We start from the raw sequence: 16093 nt of genomic DNA on the forward strand, positions 1-16093 counted from the left end.
CAATCCTCGTCTCATCCCCGTGTCATGCCTTGATGAATCGTCTCGCCATGCCATGCCGTCTATCTCTTGTCTTTGGAAAGACAAGCAATACTGACCGAACTGGTTGACTGGCTGGCGCCAAAAGCAACAGATATCACAACAAAAGAGAAAGAAATAAAAGGTCTTCCTGAAACTCCCACGCTCTAATAAGTCAAATCGCCAATCCACAGGTTGCTCGTAAATCTATTGATCCCATTCATTCTTCGCCCCCAGTCTTTTTCAGGAGCGCTCTGGTGGGCTGGCTGGCTGGCTTTATTCCATCCCTCCCGCGCCGTACCGATACGTGCCACACAGACCAAAGACCCAGCCTGCCTCCCTCGTACCTGGGAATTGCATCATGTACACCCGTTCCTTACCCATGGTCACGCCGCCCGTCTCAGCAATGACCTCGTCCTCGCTCCAGGTCTTCATCGCAATGCCTGTCTGCATGACGCGTTCGAAGCAGCTTTCACCCAACACACTGTCCAACAGCACAACGTCGCGGTTCTTGTTCTGAGTGATGAGAATACGCTTCTCGCGACCATTGCCGTGCACGCGATGGGGAGTATGGCTCGAGCTCGGGAGGCGAGGCCCACGGCTTTGTCCTGCTTGGCCTGCGCCTGCAATGTTTGACGGAGATCGAGGAGGACCGGCTATTGCTTGGGGAGATGCCCCTGGAGTTACGGTTCGATTTGGAGTCGATTGGCCGCTTTCTGCCGCGGCGGATGATGGTGCTGGAAGAACTGTGAGACGAGCGGCTCCCAGGTTTTCCCAATGCTGTCCCTTTCTGACATAGAGTCGGATTTTCATATTGTTGACCATGCCTCCCCCTTCTGCTGCAGCTGCACTGGTCGATGGGACATTCGGTCCATCTTTCCCTGGTATGAAACCAAGCTGACTGGGCGGGGGTGTACCTGAACCCGAACCTGTTCCAGTCCCACTGCTTGAGGAATACAGAGACTCACCTGTGCCACCTCCACCATATCTGCGAATAACCGAAGATCGATTGAGATTGAAGGCGGAACTAACGCCGAGTCTCTTCAGCGCTGAGAAGGCGCTTGTCATCGTCCCCGAGCTCTCCACTGACATGTCGATCGAGGCGGGTGTTGGAGCGGATGAAGCCCGGTAACTCGATTTCTTCTGACTCCCGAAACTAAACCATGAACTCGCCCTCGACCGACTATGTTGAGCTTGTCCGACATTGAAAGTCACTGAAGGTTGGCGACGAGGCCGTGCATTTTGCAGCTGGATATACGTTGGGTTATTGCACCGAGCCCAGTTGATCATTCCATACAATGCTTCACATTCTTCGGGGTTCCGCGAACGGAACATAACATTATTGGTTGTTCTGATCTTGGAGTTTGCTGTAGGGGGAGACCGTATGGAGATGTCCAGTGCAGTGCCCCTGCGCAGCGGAACAATGGGCGTTAATTCGAAAGCTACCAAGGGCTGCTGAGAGATGGAGTGCTTTCCTGGCCCATGGTCGTCAAATGAGGGACTGGTCGAGGAGTTCTGAGGATCAGAATGGGCCGCTGACATCTCAAAGGCTTCGATCAAACCGGGTGAGATTACAATAGAGCACTCGTCGGGATAAATCTGCTCCCACATACCCTTGTCCGACCACGAGCATATCAGAGCAATTGTTCTCGCCTTCTTGTTCGCTGGGATTGTGGTCGATGCGGGAACCTTGCGGTAAGGTCCCTGGGAAGCAGAGTCTGAAGGAGCCAGTGTTCGGGTTCCGGTAGATTTGATTGAAGGCGGGGGTATATATTGTTTTGATATTCGACCCTCCGCTGGCTTGATGGCCACAAGTGGTGTTGGTCTGTCCCCATGCTCCGACACGAAGTCGTCTGAAGTGTCAGAAGACGAACTACTGTCGCTATCCGAATTGTAGCCTGAGCTGTCGGAGTCCGTGGAAGGTTCATATTCATGCTTCAAGGGCGAGGATGTCCGCCGTCTTACCGCCTTGCCTGCTGGACTCGGGGTGGCTTTCAATACAGGGCTGGGTCTATTGCTAGATATCGGCTGCAGAATCCTGGAATTGTGAGGCGGTGTGGCTGGCGGGGACGAAGATCCTAAGCCGGGGACAGAGGGGCGATCTTGACGCGTTTTGTGCTCTGGCGGACTTGGTATATCTTCGGTGTATAGTTGGCTCTTGGTTGAACTCTTTTGATCCCGTTTTGACCGTTGCTGCAACTGCTCAAGCACAGGAGTTGTTTGCTGTGTCCCTGAGGATTGTCTCTCTGGCAGGGACAACGCCGGACTCTCGTGGGCTTGAAGGGTCCGAAGCTTGTTGACGGTTGGTAGGTCTTTTGATGGGGTAGAGGAAACACCTCGATGATATTCTGGTCTCTGCGGTGATGGTTTGGGGGAGGGCTTGGATGAGTTGAAATCAGTGTTAGCCGTCTGTGACTCCAGTATGGGAGGCTCTGTTGCGCTTGCTCTTGATTTCTGTGTCTGGTCTAATATCGGAGGACTATTGTAATCATTCCTGACATTGACTGGTTGGCTGGGCTTTGTTAAGACAGCATCTTTGTGGCTCTCAACCTGGGTTTTCGCTTCGTCGGAGGCCTTATGAGCTGGGGGCAGACGGGATCGCAATGCTTCAGGATTTTTGCCATGAGACACGTCACTAGGGTTAGTCACCGTAGTCTTAGACGACGACGACGACGACGACAATGACGACGAGGTGAATATGGTGGCATAATCCCGTATGGAACGGTCTGAAATGGTCGATCGATCGGAAGACACGACTGATGGGACCGACACTGGGCGTCGTCGCGGAACCGTCGAGGATTGCTGGAACTGGGGAGGGGGAAGAGGTTTCGACGCGAGTCCACCCCCCAGGTTCAACCGTGGTGATGGTCGATCATTCGGAGGCTTGGGCCGACTCGAGTCATTCCTTGCCCCCAGGACAGAAGGCTCGCCAATAGGTATGTCCAGATATTCGGTCGCAGTTGCAGGGCTTTCATCGACTGGCTGACTCGCGGTTTTGGATGAGGAAGACTCGGCCTCAGCGGTAGTTGTAGTGGCCAGAGGTGAAGGACGTCTCACAAAACTTGGTGTACGGTTCAACCTTGGGGGCAGCGGCTTTGAACCAAGCATATCCATCCATTCTGCCACGGCCTCTTTATCGTCCGTCTTCAAGGCCAACAATTCGTGCCATTCCTGTCCAAGACCTGCCCGACCCCGAATCATGATGACGAGATCGAATCCGTCCTCGCCACGTCTTGCTGATACCGAGCTCAGCTCCAAGGGAGCAAAGAGAAGCCACTTCCCTGTGTCGTCGATTTCACAGACCAGGACATCTCCACCAGTTGGATCACCACGGGCGTTGTCTCGAAAGACCAGTTCGACGCTACAATCCATCCTTTGTCCACTAGAGTGATAGATTGTGAGGTTGAAAACGTCTCTTGCCCTGACACGGCGAGTTTTGTCGACCGTGATGTGAGCTGATGCTGCCATTGTCCTAATATCGCGCGCTCTTGTTGCATCAATGTTGGCAGCAGCCTCATCTTCCAGTCTAGCTTGTTCTTCTTGGTTCCGTCTCTTAGCAAATGCTGTCAGCTCAGCGTAAGTGTTTGCCATCTGTACGGCAAGAGGCACGTCGTATTCATCCTTGATTCGGGCAAAAGTCTTGCTTAGAGCCTTGACTCTCACAAGCGGTCTCTTCAGGAGATAGGCGACGTCGACCTTCTTGCCTGCAGCGTCTACTATATCGCCAGCCTCGTCTCTGGCCATGCCTTGCTCTAGGGCTGATGAATTTTCCAGTGGTGCAAGGTTGACAACCACGTCTTGGAAGCCGAGTCTCCACGCTTGTAGGTAGTCTTTGTATGCTTTCTCCGTTGTTTGAGCCCAGTTGAGGAGACTGTCCAGATCCTGGGAAGGCATTCGATTATGCAGGGCCTTCAATCTTTCCAGGGCGATCCCCATATCAATGATGGGTCTGGTGATGCTCTGGCCATCTTGGGGCGATGCCGAAGTGAACAGTCCAGCCGCAGCCGCCGCGTCTGTTTTAGACAGAAGACACTGGAGCAACACTGGAATGACACCGTCGACCAAGGTTCGCAATTCCCGTGAATAATTTTCTTCGTCAGCCACCACCCCGGCGAGTATTTCTTGCGCTGAGCTTGACTGAGGTTTCACCTGGGTAGGTCTCGCTCTGCGTCTCGATCGACGGGGTCGGCTGCCTCTCGGCAAAGACAGAACTGACATCAAATCTTCGTGGGTGGTTAGCCTGCGTTTGAGGTCGCAAACTTGTCCGGGGGTCCCTTCATCAGCCTGAGGCTTTGGATCGATTTCTTTGAGAGTCTCCACAGACTGAATCGTTGAAAGTAGGTGCGGGCCCGTAGGGGGACACGGTCGTTGAGGTAGGCTAGGAGCTCTGATATCCGCGTTCTCAGCCAGAGAAGTGTCTGCCCGTGACACTGTGGGTTCTGGGGAGGCTTCAGCCGAGGGCATCTCTTTCCTGCTCGAGCCTCGCTGGCGGCGAACTTTCGCACCTCGCCTTCGTAGGCTTGAGGGCGAGCCATCATTTCCATCTTGTGCCTCATTTGCACCATTGCTAAAGTTTGCAGAGGACTTTTGGTTTGCGTTGGGCGAGGGTACAGAATAACCAGGCCTTGGAGTATGATTGGGGCTTGATTCAGCCTGCTGAGGTGAAATGGAATTCCATATCTGATTGGGATCGGGGGTGATAGATTTCTCGGTAGAGGATCTCTTCCGGTGCGTACGTTTCTTCAACGGCTGGGGCACTTCGACTGGTGGCTGCTCTTCTAAGTCGTCCTTTTCGACAAAGGGATCGGGTTGCTCGTCAAGCCATGCTTCAATGCTGGGTAGCCTGTTGCCGGGGGAAGAGAGCGTCTCGGACTTGACGAACATGCCTCTGGTCTTGCCTAATAATCCACCCTTCTTGGATTTGGGCGCTTGTCCACCCAAAGAGGCCTCCGGAGGCTTTCCCAATAGCTCGGCATATTTGCTTGGTCTCCAATTGCCAGGGACGTCCTCGTCCTGCCCTGTTGGTTCGTGGGCATGTCTCCCAAAATCTTCGGACAAGACAGATTCGGTAGTCAAGTGTCGAGCAAGATCTTCGTCTGCTTGGCTCCCTAAGTCGTAAGCTGGCGGCGATATTGCCTCTTGTGCTTGGTCGTTGTCTGGAATTGCTGCCACTCTAATGCCGTCGTCATGCGGCATTGCTTGTTCCGCTCCTTGTTCGGCATTCGAGTATTGTTTTGTTTTTGAGCGTCGCCGCCCTTTGGTCTTTTCTTGATTCGAGGTATAGGAGAGGTCATACAATCGTGATTCCGGCCGTCGGCTGGTTCCAACTTTTCCATCCTGTTTCTCTTTAGTTTGCTTTTGTGTCTTCCAGTGACCATCGCTGATAATGCGCTTTCGCGGGGCACTAGAGCTCCTTTCCCTCTCCTGCTGCTCCTCAGCTTTGGCCCTGGCTCTTCCGCCGATCCGACTTCTCGTCTCATTTCCGCATTCCGACTCGGGTCTCGATACGGTGGAGGGGCATTCAGAAATGGGAATCGATCGGACGCTCACTGCGTCTGGAGCCAAGGCATTTGCTGCGCCTTGAGCCTGCCATTGTCGGATACGATCCTGGACAGAAGGCGATTCGTACAGTCCACTCGGACGAGGTGAGTCTACATTTTGCGGGTTTGAGGAAGGACGTGTGTTGGAGCGATTGTGCTTGGAAGTTCGGCGGTCGGCGGTTGGAGTTGATTGGGCTCGCATTGACAGATATGCGTCCTAGCGCTATGTTATGGTCGCCTTCTATATCATCAATGTGTGGTGACTATTGCTCGATCCATACAAAGTTCTCGTGAGCGGTGAAGACAATTCCGTGAGCATATTGATGTTCGGTTTGGTGTACGAGGAAGTTCTTGGTAGTGGTGCACGGTCAAGGGAGTTGTGGTACGGACGCCTTCTCGTGGGCAAAAATAACTGCAGATACCAGCGGTAATGATACCCGAACCATCACTGGGTTTCATGCAAGGTGTAGTTCGAAAGGCGGTGGTAGCGCAGGTCAATATGCATGCATGCAGGTTGCGTCAAAGATCCCAGCTTGCCGGGCCGGATAAGTCGCAACGGTTCCCACAGCAACCACCAAGATCGATAACCGAACACGACCCGGAAGAATACAAATAGAAACAATTAGTAGATCCCATACTCAAAACAGAAGGATTAATCTTTATCTGGTGTGTAGATCGCCCATTACTTCAGCTGCTGTGCTTCAACTCTGAGATATACCTCGCTTACAATCAGGGCCTATTGTAGTCTGGACCAGCATTTGCGATTTGAACTAGTTCCTGAAGCAGGATGCAGTTCTGGCAGAAATCAGATGAACCCTTCCTGACCCACGAACTACTTCTAGTGGACGCCACCACTCTATTTGATGGCCCCCATCATGCATGCTTGATGTGGCCGTTGGCTTTCGGTCTGGTCACTTTGCCATTCTCTTGCAGCGAGTGCGACATCCGGTCAAGCGCCTTGAAAGCTCTGGCTGTGATTCGCAGGCTACTTGCGAGCAGGACTGTGGATGTACAAGTAAGCTCTGGATTGCTCGATCGGGGCCAGGAATGACTTACTTGCTGGAATGACAATCCAGAAGATATTCATGAGGAAATAATAAAACCAGAAATAGTATGGCTCAGGTCGGCAATATGTCAAGTTCTTGTAGTAGTGATCAAACATCGAGGTCGCGTAGTAGAGTATGTCGCCATAGATCTGTCCAAGTGAAACGATTGCCTGCAGTGGGTAACGCAGAGGATGGGAGACGATGATGAAATACACCATCAAGAATGAAAGGGGACCCCAGAATACCTAAGCCATGTCAGTGCGACTTGCGCTCCTTGGAGGTGGGCAGACAAGTCCATACCGCCGTGATCGTCTCCATACACAAGACAAACGGATCTGAGGTCAAATATCGCGAATCTGATAACGAGTATTCTTTCCACAGTTGACCGAAGAGATCTTGGAGACCGCCCATGCGGGTATGGTTGTAGGCAAAGTAGCCTTCGAAAAACAAGTGAATGAAGCCGCCTTTTCAATGTCAGTGTCCGCCTCGCCCAATCACGAGTATGTGGCTCTTCTCATACACAGGCAAAACCAAAGCGCCGTAATTTTATCTCCAGTCTTGAGACGTGGTGCAAGACTTGATGTGAGAAACCAGGTGAGCGAGAGGATGACGGTACAGCCAACCGCAAAGCTGGCTAGTAACTCCGGGACTGTCATTTCGTTTGCGGCGAAGTTGACAATTTCGATCTCCGTGGGATAGTAGGGATGGATCGGTTTGGCCACGACGATTGGTGGTTCTGGAGTAGAGGCAGGCAGAGGAGATGCGATCAGGTTCCTTATGAAATCCATGCTGGCGGTTGACGAACGTGAGGGACAACAGCAGGCTTCAGGCGCAGGAAAAGGTTGAGGAGGGAAGCTCTCACAAGTCAAAAAAAAGGGATGCGCGACGAAGATCAATCAAACTTGACACTTTCCAAGTGCCAAACTCCCCAACCGCAGCAAAGAGATTGAAGATAGATGCGTGATAAGGCTTTGACTTAGCAGTCCAGAACAATGGTGTTGACAGGCTGCGTCAATAGGATCTTCAGTCGCGCGATGCCACTGCGATCTTCGACTGCCTGCGCTGGCACGTTGGGTACGCATGTGCACGTGTTAAGGCACCACTGGGCACTTCAGGACTGCCGGGGACTATTCCGCTCTCGGGAAGTGCCTATTCCGTCCCCAGGTGAGTGGGTGCTAGGGTGTCACTGGGTGCCTAGCTGGCTTTAACCACCTGGGCACCCACTGGGCAGGCGGTGGCCCTAATGACCTAATAACAGGCCCCCCAGAGTCTCTGGCACGACTGGTTATGCACTTTATACACACCTCAGCTGCTTCAGTTCAAGTGGCCGCACCAGGTGCCGCTAGCTCTCGACGCCTTTCCAACCCTAATTGGAGGTCTCTCGAACTTCAACTACAATTTCTTCCTCTTTCTTGTTCCCCACGTCACACACAGTTCGTTCGTATTTCGCAGTTCTTAGTCCCCCGCCAAAGCCAGAAAATTCTGTGATCACCCGTCGATTCTGCCTCTTTGGAGATGCCCAGCGGATCACATTATTCATGTCAAGATGTATCACCACCATCACTGACATAGGTGGCTCGAGATCGCCCCAGATTCGGTCCATCTCTTCAAACACCCAGTCTCGCAAAGATCCATCTCTCAATTTGCCATCCAGACGGCTATGGTCTTTCCTTTCCTCAACGTTTCCCGTAGCTGAGCCATCGATCCCAGGCGTGGCGTTCGCCTCCTCGGTCTCACGGGTGGCCCGTTGACCCATCGAGATGCCAATCATCATCTCCATCTCCCACATGTTCCTGGAAAAGTGGATTATCATTTGGGGGTTTTCTCTGGTACTGCGGGGCCTTCCGACGGCGGCAAGCGAATCGCATGCCCCTTGGCGTCGTTCGAGATCCTCAACATCACTGGCACATGGAGCAATGACGAATTTTTCACCACCTTGTAAGGCCCGTTGATTCGCCTCGGAAAAGGATGCCAGGTCAATGTGAGCAAGGAAGAGACTTCTTGTCCTGAGTGACTTTTGGCCATCTCCGTCCGAGAGCCGCGACCGATTACCGTTATCTGGTCTTGCTATAAATACAGACTTGATGATCTGCCCTGACTTTGTAGGGAGCCATCAGAAGAATCTTCTGTCTCGATTTCCAAGCTGCTTTGTGTAGCTGAAATCCTATCCTAGCTGACCGAAAGGGGCTATTTTTGCTAGGTTCCCAGAACCTTGACATTCACTACCGGGAGTCGGCCGACTCTATCGACTTTGGTCCTCTCGATTGACTTGTAGCATTGTCATCGAGAGGGTGTTGCCATCATGGCCAAACCAATATTCTGTGCCACGCACCCACGTGCATGCAGCACAGCCTTTGAACGTGTTCGCTCCAAACTGCCTGTTCTGGGTGCTTGATGTCAATGCTGACCATCTGACAAGGTGTTCATGACCAGGAAAGACTTGACCTGTGTCCATGAACCATTTGGCGACGCTTTTTATTATGGGTAAGTCGGTACAGGGCAGGACGACGAGCCATTATATCTAATTCCGTCTCCAGTCCGGAGAGGATGAGCGTTCGCTATGAAAACGACGAAGATGCGAGAAACGCATCGGGGTATAAGGACTCGACCTACAAAACAATATTTGATCGACTAGAACACGAAGGAGCCAAGGTGTGATATTGCCCTCAAGCCTATCCTCTCGTGTGGCTTTCAGCAGCCAATTCAAAGCCAGAGCTTACCTCTGAAACAGGGCAAACGCGTCTTCATCAAGGACATCCTTCATTATCTAGTTCCTCCCGACCAGCAGCCACCAAAATTGGCTCCTTCGTTGCAGCCAGTCAAGCGCGGCATCGGAACCGAGAAGCCGAGCCATGGGGTGAATGGGGTCAACGGTACCAATGGCGTGAACGGGGCATATCATGTCAACGGTGCCAATAGGGTCAACGGTGTCAACAGCGTCAACGGTGTCAATGGCACCAATGGCGTGAACGGAACCTATCATGTCAACGGTAACGGCGTCAATGGCACCAATGGCATTCACAAGAAAGCACCGTTTCCGTTTCCGACGGAAGGCGAGCCAGGTAATCCTACAGTTGTCCCAAAAGCCTTGCTCGACAAGTTCCATTTCACATTCCTCATCCGGGACCCCCATTCCAGCATCCCGTCTTATTATCGCTGCACCATCCCACCATTGGATGACATTACGGGATTCCACGAGTTCTACCCCAATGAGGCAGGGTATGATGAGCTTCGACGCTTTTTTGATTATGCCCGAGAGGCTGGGTTGATCCGAGACAGAAAAGACGGAGTTAAGAACGGGGTAGAGAATGGTCATGTTGTGAATGGCACTGCCAAAGTACCTGAAGTGTGTGTGGTTGACGCCGACGATTTGTTGGATGATCCGGAGGGTATTCTCCGAGCTTACTGTCAGAGCGTGGGGCTTGATTTCCACCCTGACATGCTGAATTGGGACAATGAAGAGGATCAGAAGCGTGCAAAGGCTGCATTCGAGAAATGGAAGGGGTTCCATGAGGATGCGATCGACTCGACAGACCTCAAGCCGAGAACACACGTGAGTGACATGTTATCCATTTTACCAATGTGGCAGAACTGACTATGGACAGAAGAAAGCACCAAAAACCGAAGAACAGTGGGATGCCGAATGGAAGGAGAAGTATGGAGAGAAGGCCGCCAGAGTGATCCGGAAGACTGTCGACGACAATATGGCCGATTACTTGTACCTGAAGCAGTTTGCCTTGAAGCCATGATGCAGGACATTGTCGGATATCAGATCAGCGCGGTTGATGCTGTTCTAATGAGCCCCAGAATGCCTCTGATTCTTTCTCATGTGTTTAAGATTAGCCAATCCACAGACTAAATAATTTCATTGCTTGAGCACTTGAAGAGACTAGCTACTAGCCGAGTAATTCTTCGTCAGGCTGCAGACAACGACGTCAGTGGTATCCCCGGATGCACTACCGAGGAGTAAGTGACAAACCAGCAACCGGCTCAATATTTACCGATTGGGATATGGTGAAGATGTCTTGTCGAAAGAGGCAGTGGTCAGTCAATACGCAGCTAGCCGGCCTCGCGGGTTCGGTTGAGGGTAAAAGTATGTAGAGTGGATAGGTATGTATACCAGAACAATCACCTGAACGACAGGAGGTATCAAGGAGGAGCCCATACGGTACCAGTGGTTCTTGTTACCCGTTCTGTCCATATCTCTTTTGAAATTCATGTTTACCTTTATGCTGAGGACTGACCTCTTTCTCCGTAGGTCTTCACATAGTCTGCCGTTGTCTCGACCTTTTCACAGTATACCTCCTCTTGCAGTCGCAGTCTCTGAGCGCATTCGTGTCGTGTGTGCATTGTTCGTGTTGGTGAGACACCTGGAGTCAATTCGACAGTGGTGGTCTGATGAATTGTCGGATCGGGAGGGAACGTGAGGTGACTATGGCGAGAGGTTGCTGGAAGTCACCGGGAGGTACGAGAGAACTTTGTTCCTGAGGGCGGGCGCCAGGGTTGGTGCGCAGGAATCTCGGTGAACCTCCCCGCAGGCGCCAAGCGGTGCCAGGGTATTCTGGAAGATGCCAGCCAGCCAACCTATGTCATAGCCACCAACACGTCTCGCTCCACTTTGGGCACAGTTCCCGGGTACAAGAATCACTTTATTAACATGCTTCTCACTCCATTTTGTGACTGTTTAGACTTCTCTCAAACTTCCTAGACGAAATAACACATAATCCTAACTACACATACACATCATTGAACCATGGCGGGTGTGCCTCAGTTCACTGATCGTGCCGCAAAGGCACTAGGCGATGCCGCAAACCTCGCTGAACAATATGCACATTCACAGATTCTACCACTCCACCTGGCAGTTTCTCTGTTTGACCCTCCTCCGGACGAATCAAAGGACCAACAGACGACAGTCAATGCCTCACAGTCGCACGCTTCGGCTCCACTCTTCAGACAAGTGGTCGAAAGAGCACATGGCGATATCCAATTACTCGACAGAGCACTCAAGAAAGCCCTGGTGCGGCTTCCGAGTCAAGATCCTCCGCCCGAACATGTCACCATGTCGCCGTCCCTCTCGAAAGTGATCAGATCCGCCCAGGAACTGCAAAAGACGCAAAAAGATACCTATGTGGCCATTGACCACTTGATCACAGCCCTAGCGCAAGATCCGAAGATTCAAGAAGCCCTGCGGGAGGCAAACGTTCCCAATACCAAACTCATCGACTCGGCCATTCAACAAATACGTGGCACGAAGCGGGTCGACTCAAAACAAGCCGATTCAGAGGAGGAGAATGAAAACCTCAAGAAATTCACCATTGACATGACACAACTAGCAAGAGAAGGCAAACTCGATCCCGTGATTGGACGAGAGGAAGAGATCCGCAGAGTGATTCGAATTCTGTCCAGAAGAACGAAGAACAACCCCGTCCTCATTGGTGAGCCCGGTGTCGGCAAGACCACCGTCATCGAAGGCCTGGCACAGCGGATTATCAATGCCGATGTGCCTGCCAATCTTGCCGCCTGCAAGCTTCTCTCGCTGGACGTGGGATCTCTTGTTGCTGGCAGCAAGTACCGTGGTGAATTCGAGGAGAGAATGAAGGGTGTCCTCAAAGAGATCGAGGCTTCTAACGAGATGATCGTTCTCTTTGTGGATGAAATCCATCTTCTCATGGGCGCTGGTGCCAGTGGCGAGGGTGGAATGGACGCCGCGAATCTGCTCAAACCCATGCTGGCCCGTGGTCAGCTTCACTGTATCGGTGCCACCACTCTCGCAGAGTACCGCAAATACATTGAAAAAGATGCTGCCTTCGAACGAAGATTCCAACAGGTTTTGGTTAAGGAACCTACCGTGCAAGAGACAATCTCCATCCTCCGTGGCTTGAAAGAGCGATACGAGGTCCACCACGGTGTGACCATTCTAGATGGCGCCATTGTCGCGGCCGCTACTCTTGCCGCTCGGTACATCACATCGAGGCGTCTACCCGATTCGGCCGTTGATCTTATCGACGAAGCAGCAGCAGACGTCCGTGTCATTAGAGAATCTCAACCCGAAGTTCTCGATAACCTTGAACGACGACTCCGGCAACTCGAGATCGAGATTCACGCCCTGCAGCGTGAGACAGACCCATCGTCGGTTCAGCGTTTGGAAGAGGCCAAGCGTGAAGCCGCAAACGTCAAGGAAGAGCTGGAACCGTTGAAGGAGCACTACGAACGTGAGAAGGCTCGCTCCCGAGAAATCCAGGAGGCCAAGATCAAATTGGAACAGCTCAAGAACAAGAGAGACGAAGCAGAACGTTCCAACGACCTCCAGACTGCTTCCGACTTGACATACTACGCCATCCCCGATGTGGCTGCCAAGATCCGCGCCCTCGAGAACGCCAGAGCTCAGGCAGATGCGGAGCAGCATACCAGACTGGGTGCGATGGGTGAGGTTTCACCTACGGACGCAGTTGGACCCGAACAAATCAACGCCATCGTCGCCAAGATGACCGGTATCCCCATCACGAGGCTGCGTGCTTCCGAGAAGGAGAAGATTCTCCACATGGAACAGCATCTGCAGCGCATTGTGGTTGGCCAAAGAGAGGCTGTCCAGTCCGTCTCAAATGCAATCCGACTCCAACGTTCTGGGCTGGGCAACCCCAACCAGCCACCAAGCTTTTTGTTCTGCGGTCCTTCTGGTACTGGTAAGACGCTGTTGACCAAAGCGCTTGCCGAGTTCTTGTTCGACGACCCGAAGGCCATGATCAGATTCGACATGTCAGAATATCAGGAACGACATTCACTGTCGAGAATGATTGGTGCACCTCCGGGTTATGTTGGACACGACGCTGGTGGACAGCTTACCGAGGCGTTGCGACGTCGGCCTTTCTCGATCTTGTTGTTCGACGAGGTGGAGAAAGCTGCCAAAGAGGTGCTCACTGTGCTGCTCCAGCTCATGGACGACGGCAGAATCACCGATGGCCAAGGCCGTGTTGTTGACGCTAAGAACTGCATCGTGGTCATGACGAGCAATCTTGGTGCTGAATATCTGTCTCGCAACACTGCGCCAGATGGGAAGATCGACCCAACCACCAAGGAATTGGTGATGAACGCTCTGCGGAACTACTTCCTGCCAGAATTCTTGAACAGAATCAGCTCAATAGTCATCTTCAACCGTCTCACAAGGAGGGAAATCCGCAAGATTGTCGATCTGAGACTAAGCGAGATCCAAAAGAGACTCGAAAGCAACGACAAGAAGATCACCATCAACGCAAGCGAAGAGGTCAAAGACTACCTCGGCGCTGCTGGATACTCACCTGCGTATGGCGCCCGTCCTCTGCAGAGGTTGATCGAGAAGGAGATTCTCAATCGCCTGGCTGTGTTGATCTTGAGAGGCGCCATCAAAGATGGAGAGACGGCCAATGTCGTCTTGGAGGATGGACGCGTCGTGGTATTGCCCAACCACACCGACAGTGAGATGGAAGAGGATGAAGATATGCTTGATGACGAGGATGCCATGTTGGAGCTGGAGGATGGAGCCAATGGAAACATGGACCTTTACGAGTAAAATGGTCAAGGCTCGCGCACAGCAAGGCTAGGCGTTGAAGGAGAAATGAGTGATGACTTTGCATAAAAAGCGAACGGCGTTTGGTTGGGAATCCTTCATGGGCACTTTATGTAACATGAGCCATGATACACTTAGACCTGTAGTAGAGATACACGGTCTTAATAAAATTATCATACAATCACTTTGCAGATTCGATCCGTAGTAACAAGTATCTTTTCCATTGAATTGTCTCTTGTGCACTGCTGGTGGAAGTGGTAGAGCCTTGACGCGTGCAAGACGCGCTAGCCTATGATGTCATTTCCTGAGCGCGTCGAATATTTGTAACAGGCATCATGTTGTCCACGGACAGCCACGCTCACGCAACAGACAGAAACAGCCCTTTCAGACTCCCAGACTCGGCCAACGCATACGCACAGCGAGAGAGAGAGAACGAACCTGCACCCAGTTCCCACGCCAAACGATTACAAGTCACTTGCCCTTTGAAAAACCACAATCCTCCTCTTTCCACCCTCTGAAGCCGCAGGGACCGGGCTAACATGGCGCCCTCTACAATGATCAGAAAACCGAAAAGGGCATTCTCCCCACCTCGACCGGGGAAGTCAAAGGTTACAAAGTCGACGAAAGAGAAGGGTGCGGCGACCACAAAGAGCGCAGCAGCCAGACGCAGTCTGGGGGCAACAGGGAACTCGAAAGTACGCAAACAACAGCAGCAACGGAGCCAGATAGCCGGACAGAAGGTGAAGCCGCAGAAAACGAAACGGAGAGGCGCGGCGGGGACGATGAGAGCAATACTGGGAGAGGCGGATGCGGACTCGGACTCTGATCCGGAAGAAGAAGACGACGGAGATGGTGATGGGTCGGACGAGAATATGGACACCGGGGTCGAGGAGGATGAGAGCCTTGGCCATGAAGATGATGATGACAATGACGACGACACCAACGCACAAGGCGAAGAGGACGGGGAAGAAGAAGAGGAAGAAGCCTCCCTGTCCCACGACCGCGATCTCAATCTATCGTCCCCAGAACCCGACTTCATCCTCGCTGAAGTCACCACAAACGGAACGGGTGGAAACTCAACATCCTCGACGAGTCCGTCAATACCCCTCCCGCTCATCCACCGGATCATGCACGCCCACTTCCTAAAGCCCGACCACACCTCCCTGTCCTCGGACGCGAGGCATCTCATGGGGAAATACGCCGACATCTTCGTCAAGGAGGCCATCAGGCGGTGCGTGGACGACAAGCGGGAGCGCGCCGCCGCGCGGGGGAGTGGCGACGGCGGCGTGGTGGGAGACACGGGCTGGTTGGAAGTCGAGGACCTGGAGAGGGTCGCGGTGCAGCTGTGTTTGGATTTCTGAACACTACACATACACATCGTATCAAGTATGTACGTATGTACACACACGCATACATACCTTCCTCTATGGCAAGGGAATGGGAATCAAATAAAAGCCTAGTGACGACACCTATATAATGACAACAACCAGAACTGAAACGGAACGAACTCTTCTCTTTTCTGGTGTTTGTTCTGAAAAAGGACTCCAAAGGTATACATACACATAGTACCTCGTATGTCCATACCCGTATGGCCATACCCTCCAAGTCTTACCACCGTAGACGACACCCTCCCTTACTTGACGCGGCCTCGGTCAGCCACATTGTCTTTGTCTGCTGTCTGAGCAGTTGTTAAACATGTGGAGATCTTTTTCCCAAGTACGGAGTATACTCCTGTTAGCTTCTGATCTGTACCCCGGAGGCACAGAAAATGTCCAGAGATCTAAGGTATCTAAGGTAAATAGGTAAATAGTTGTTTGTTACACACGTCGCATGCTGCTTACACATTGTACATCTATATGCAGAGGCTAGCTTTGGTATCAAATGGTGGTAAAATCCTGGATCAATAGTGGAAAAAAAAGTCTTTGCACAAAAATAGTCGTCCTTTAGGT

General features: G+C 52.2%; 6 protein-coding genes across 6 annotated transcripts; 3 read left to right on the forward strand and 3 right to left on the reverse strand.

Moving 5' to 3' along the window:
* Positions 1–291: 291 nt before the first annotated feature.
* On the reverse strand, positions 292–5211 carry AYO20_01778 (hypothetical protein; the record flags this gene model as incomplete). Its single annotated transcript, XM_022640084.1, has 2 exons — positions 292–896; positions 984–5211. 2 exons carry the CDS (start codon positions 5209–5211, stop codon positions 292–294), a joined length of 4833 nt encoding a protein of 1610 aa, XP_022504039.1.
* Positions 5212–6428: 1217 nt separating this feature from the next.
* Positions 6429–7389, reverse strand: AYO20_01779 (hypothetical protein; the record flags this gene model as incomplete). Its single annotated transcript, XM_022640085.1, has 4 exons — positions 6429–6556; positions 6612–6846; positions 6902–7065; positions 7122–7389. 4 exons carry the CDS (start codon positions 7387–7389, stop codon positions 6429–6431), a joined length of 795 nt encoding a protein of 264 aa, XP_022504040.1.
* Positions 7390–7967: 578 nt separating this feature from the next.
* On the reverse strand, positions 7968–8390 carry AYO20_01780 (hypothetical protein; the record flags this gene model as incomplete). The annotated part of the gene is made up of 1 exon (XM_022640086.1): positions 7968–8390. One exon carries the CDS (start codon positions 8388–8390, stop codon positions 7968–7970), a length of 423 nt encoding a protein of 140 aa, XP_022504041.1.
* Positions 8391–8903: 513 nt separating this feature from the next.
* Positions 8904–10350, forward strand: AYO20_01781 (hypothetical protein; the record flags this gene model as incomplete). Its single annotated transcript, XM_022640087.1, has 5 exons — positions 8904–8963; positions 9021–9085; positions 9139–9253; positions 9333–10154; positions 10207–10350. The coding sequence occupies 5 exons, from the start codon at positions 8904–8906 to the stop codon at positions 10348–10350; spliced, it is 1206 nt and encodes a 401-aa protein (XP_022504042.1).
* Positions 10351–11354: 1004 nt separating this feature from the next.
* AYO20_01782 (hsp98-like protein) lies at positions 11355–14147 on the forward strand (the record flags this gene model as incomplete). Its single annotated transcript, XM_022640088.1, has 1 exon — positions 11355–14147. One exon carries the CDS (start codon positions 11355–11357, stop codon positions 14145–14147), a length of 2793 nt encoding a protein of 930 aa, XP_022504043.1.
* A 536-nt stretch (positions 14148–14683) lies between these two features.
* Positions 14684–15505, forward strand: AYO20_01783 (hypothetical protein; the record flags this gene model as incomplete). The annotated part of the gene is made up of 1 exon (XM_022640089.1): positions 14684–15505. One exon carries the CDS (start codon positions 14684–14686, stop codon positions 15503–15505), a length of 822 nt encoding a protein of 273 aa, XP_022504044.1.
* Positions 15506–16093: the final 588 nt, after the last annotated feature.

The sequence above is a fragment of the Fonsecaea nubica genome (assembly GCF_001646965.1).
Source record: "Fonsecaea nubica strain CBS 269.64 chromosome Unknown Scaff7, whole genome shotgun sequence".
Taxonomy (NCBI): Eukaryota; Fungi; Ascomycota; class Eurotiomycetes; order Chaetothyriales; family Herpotrichiellaceae; genus Fonsecaea; species Fonsecaea nubica.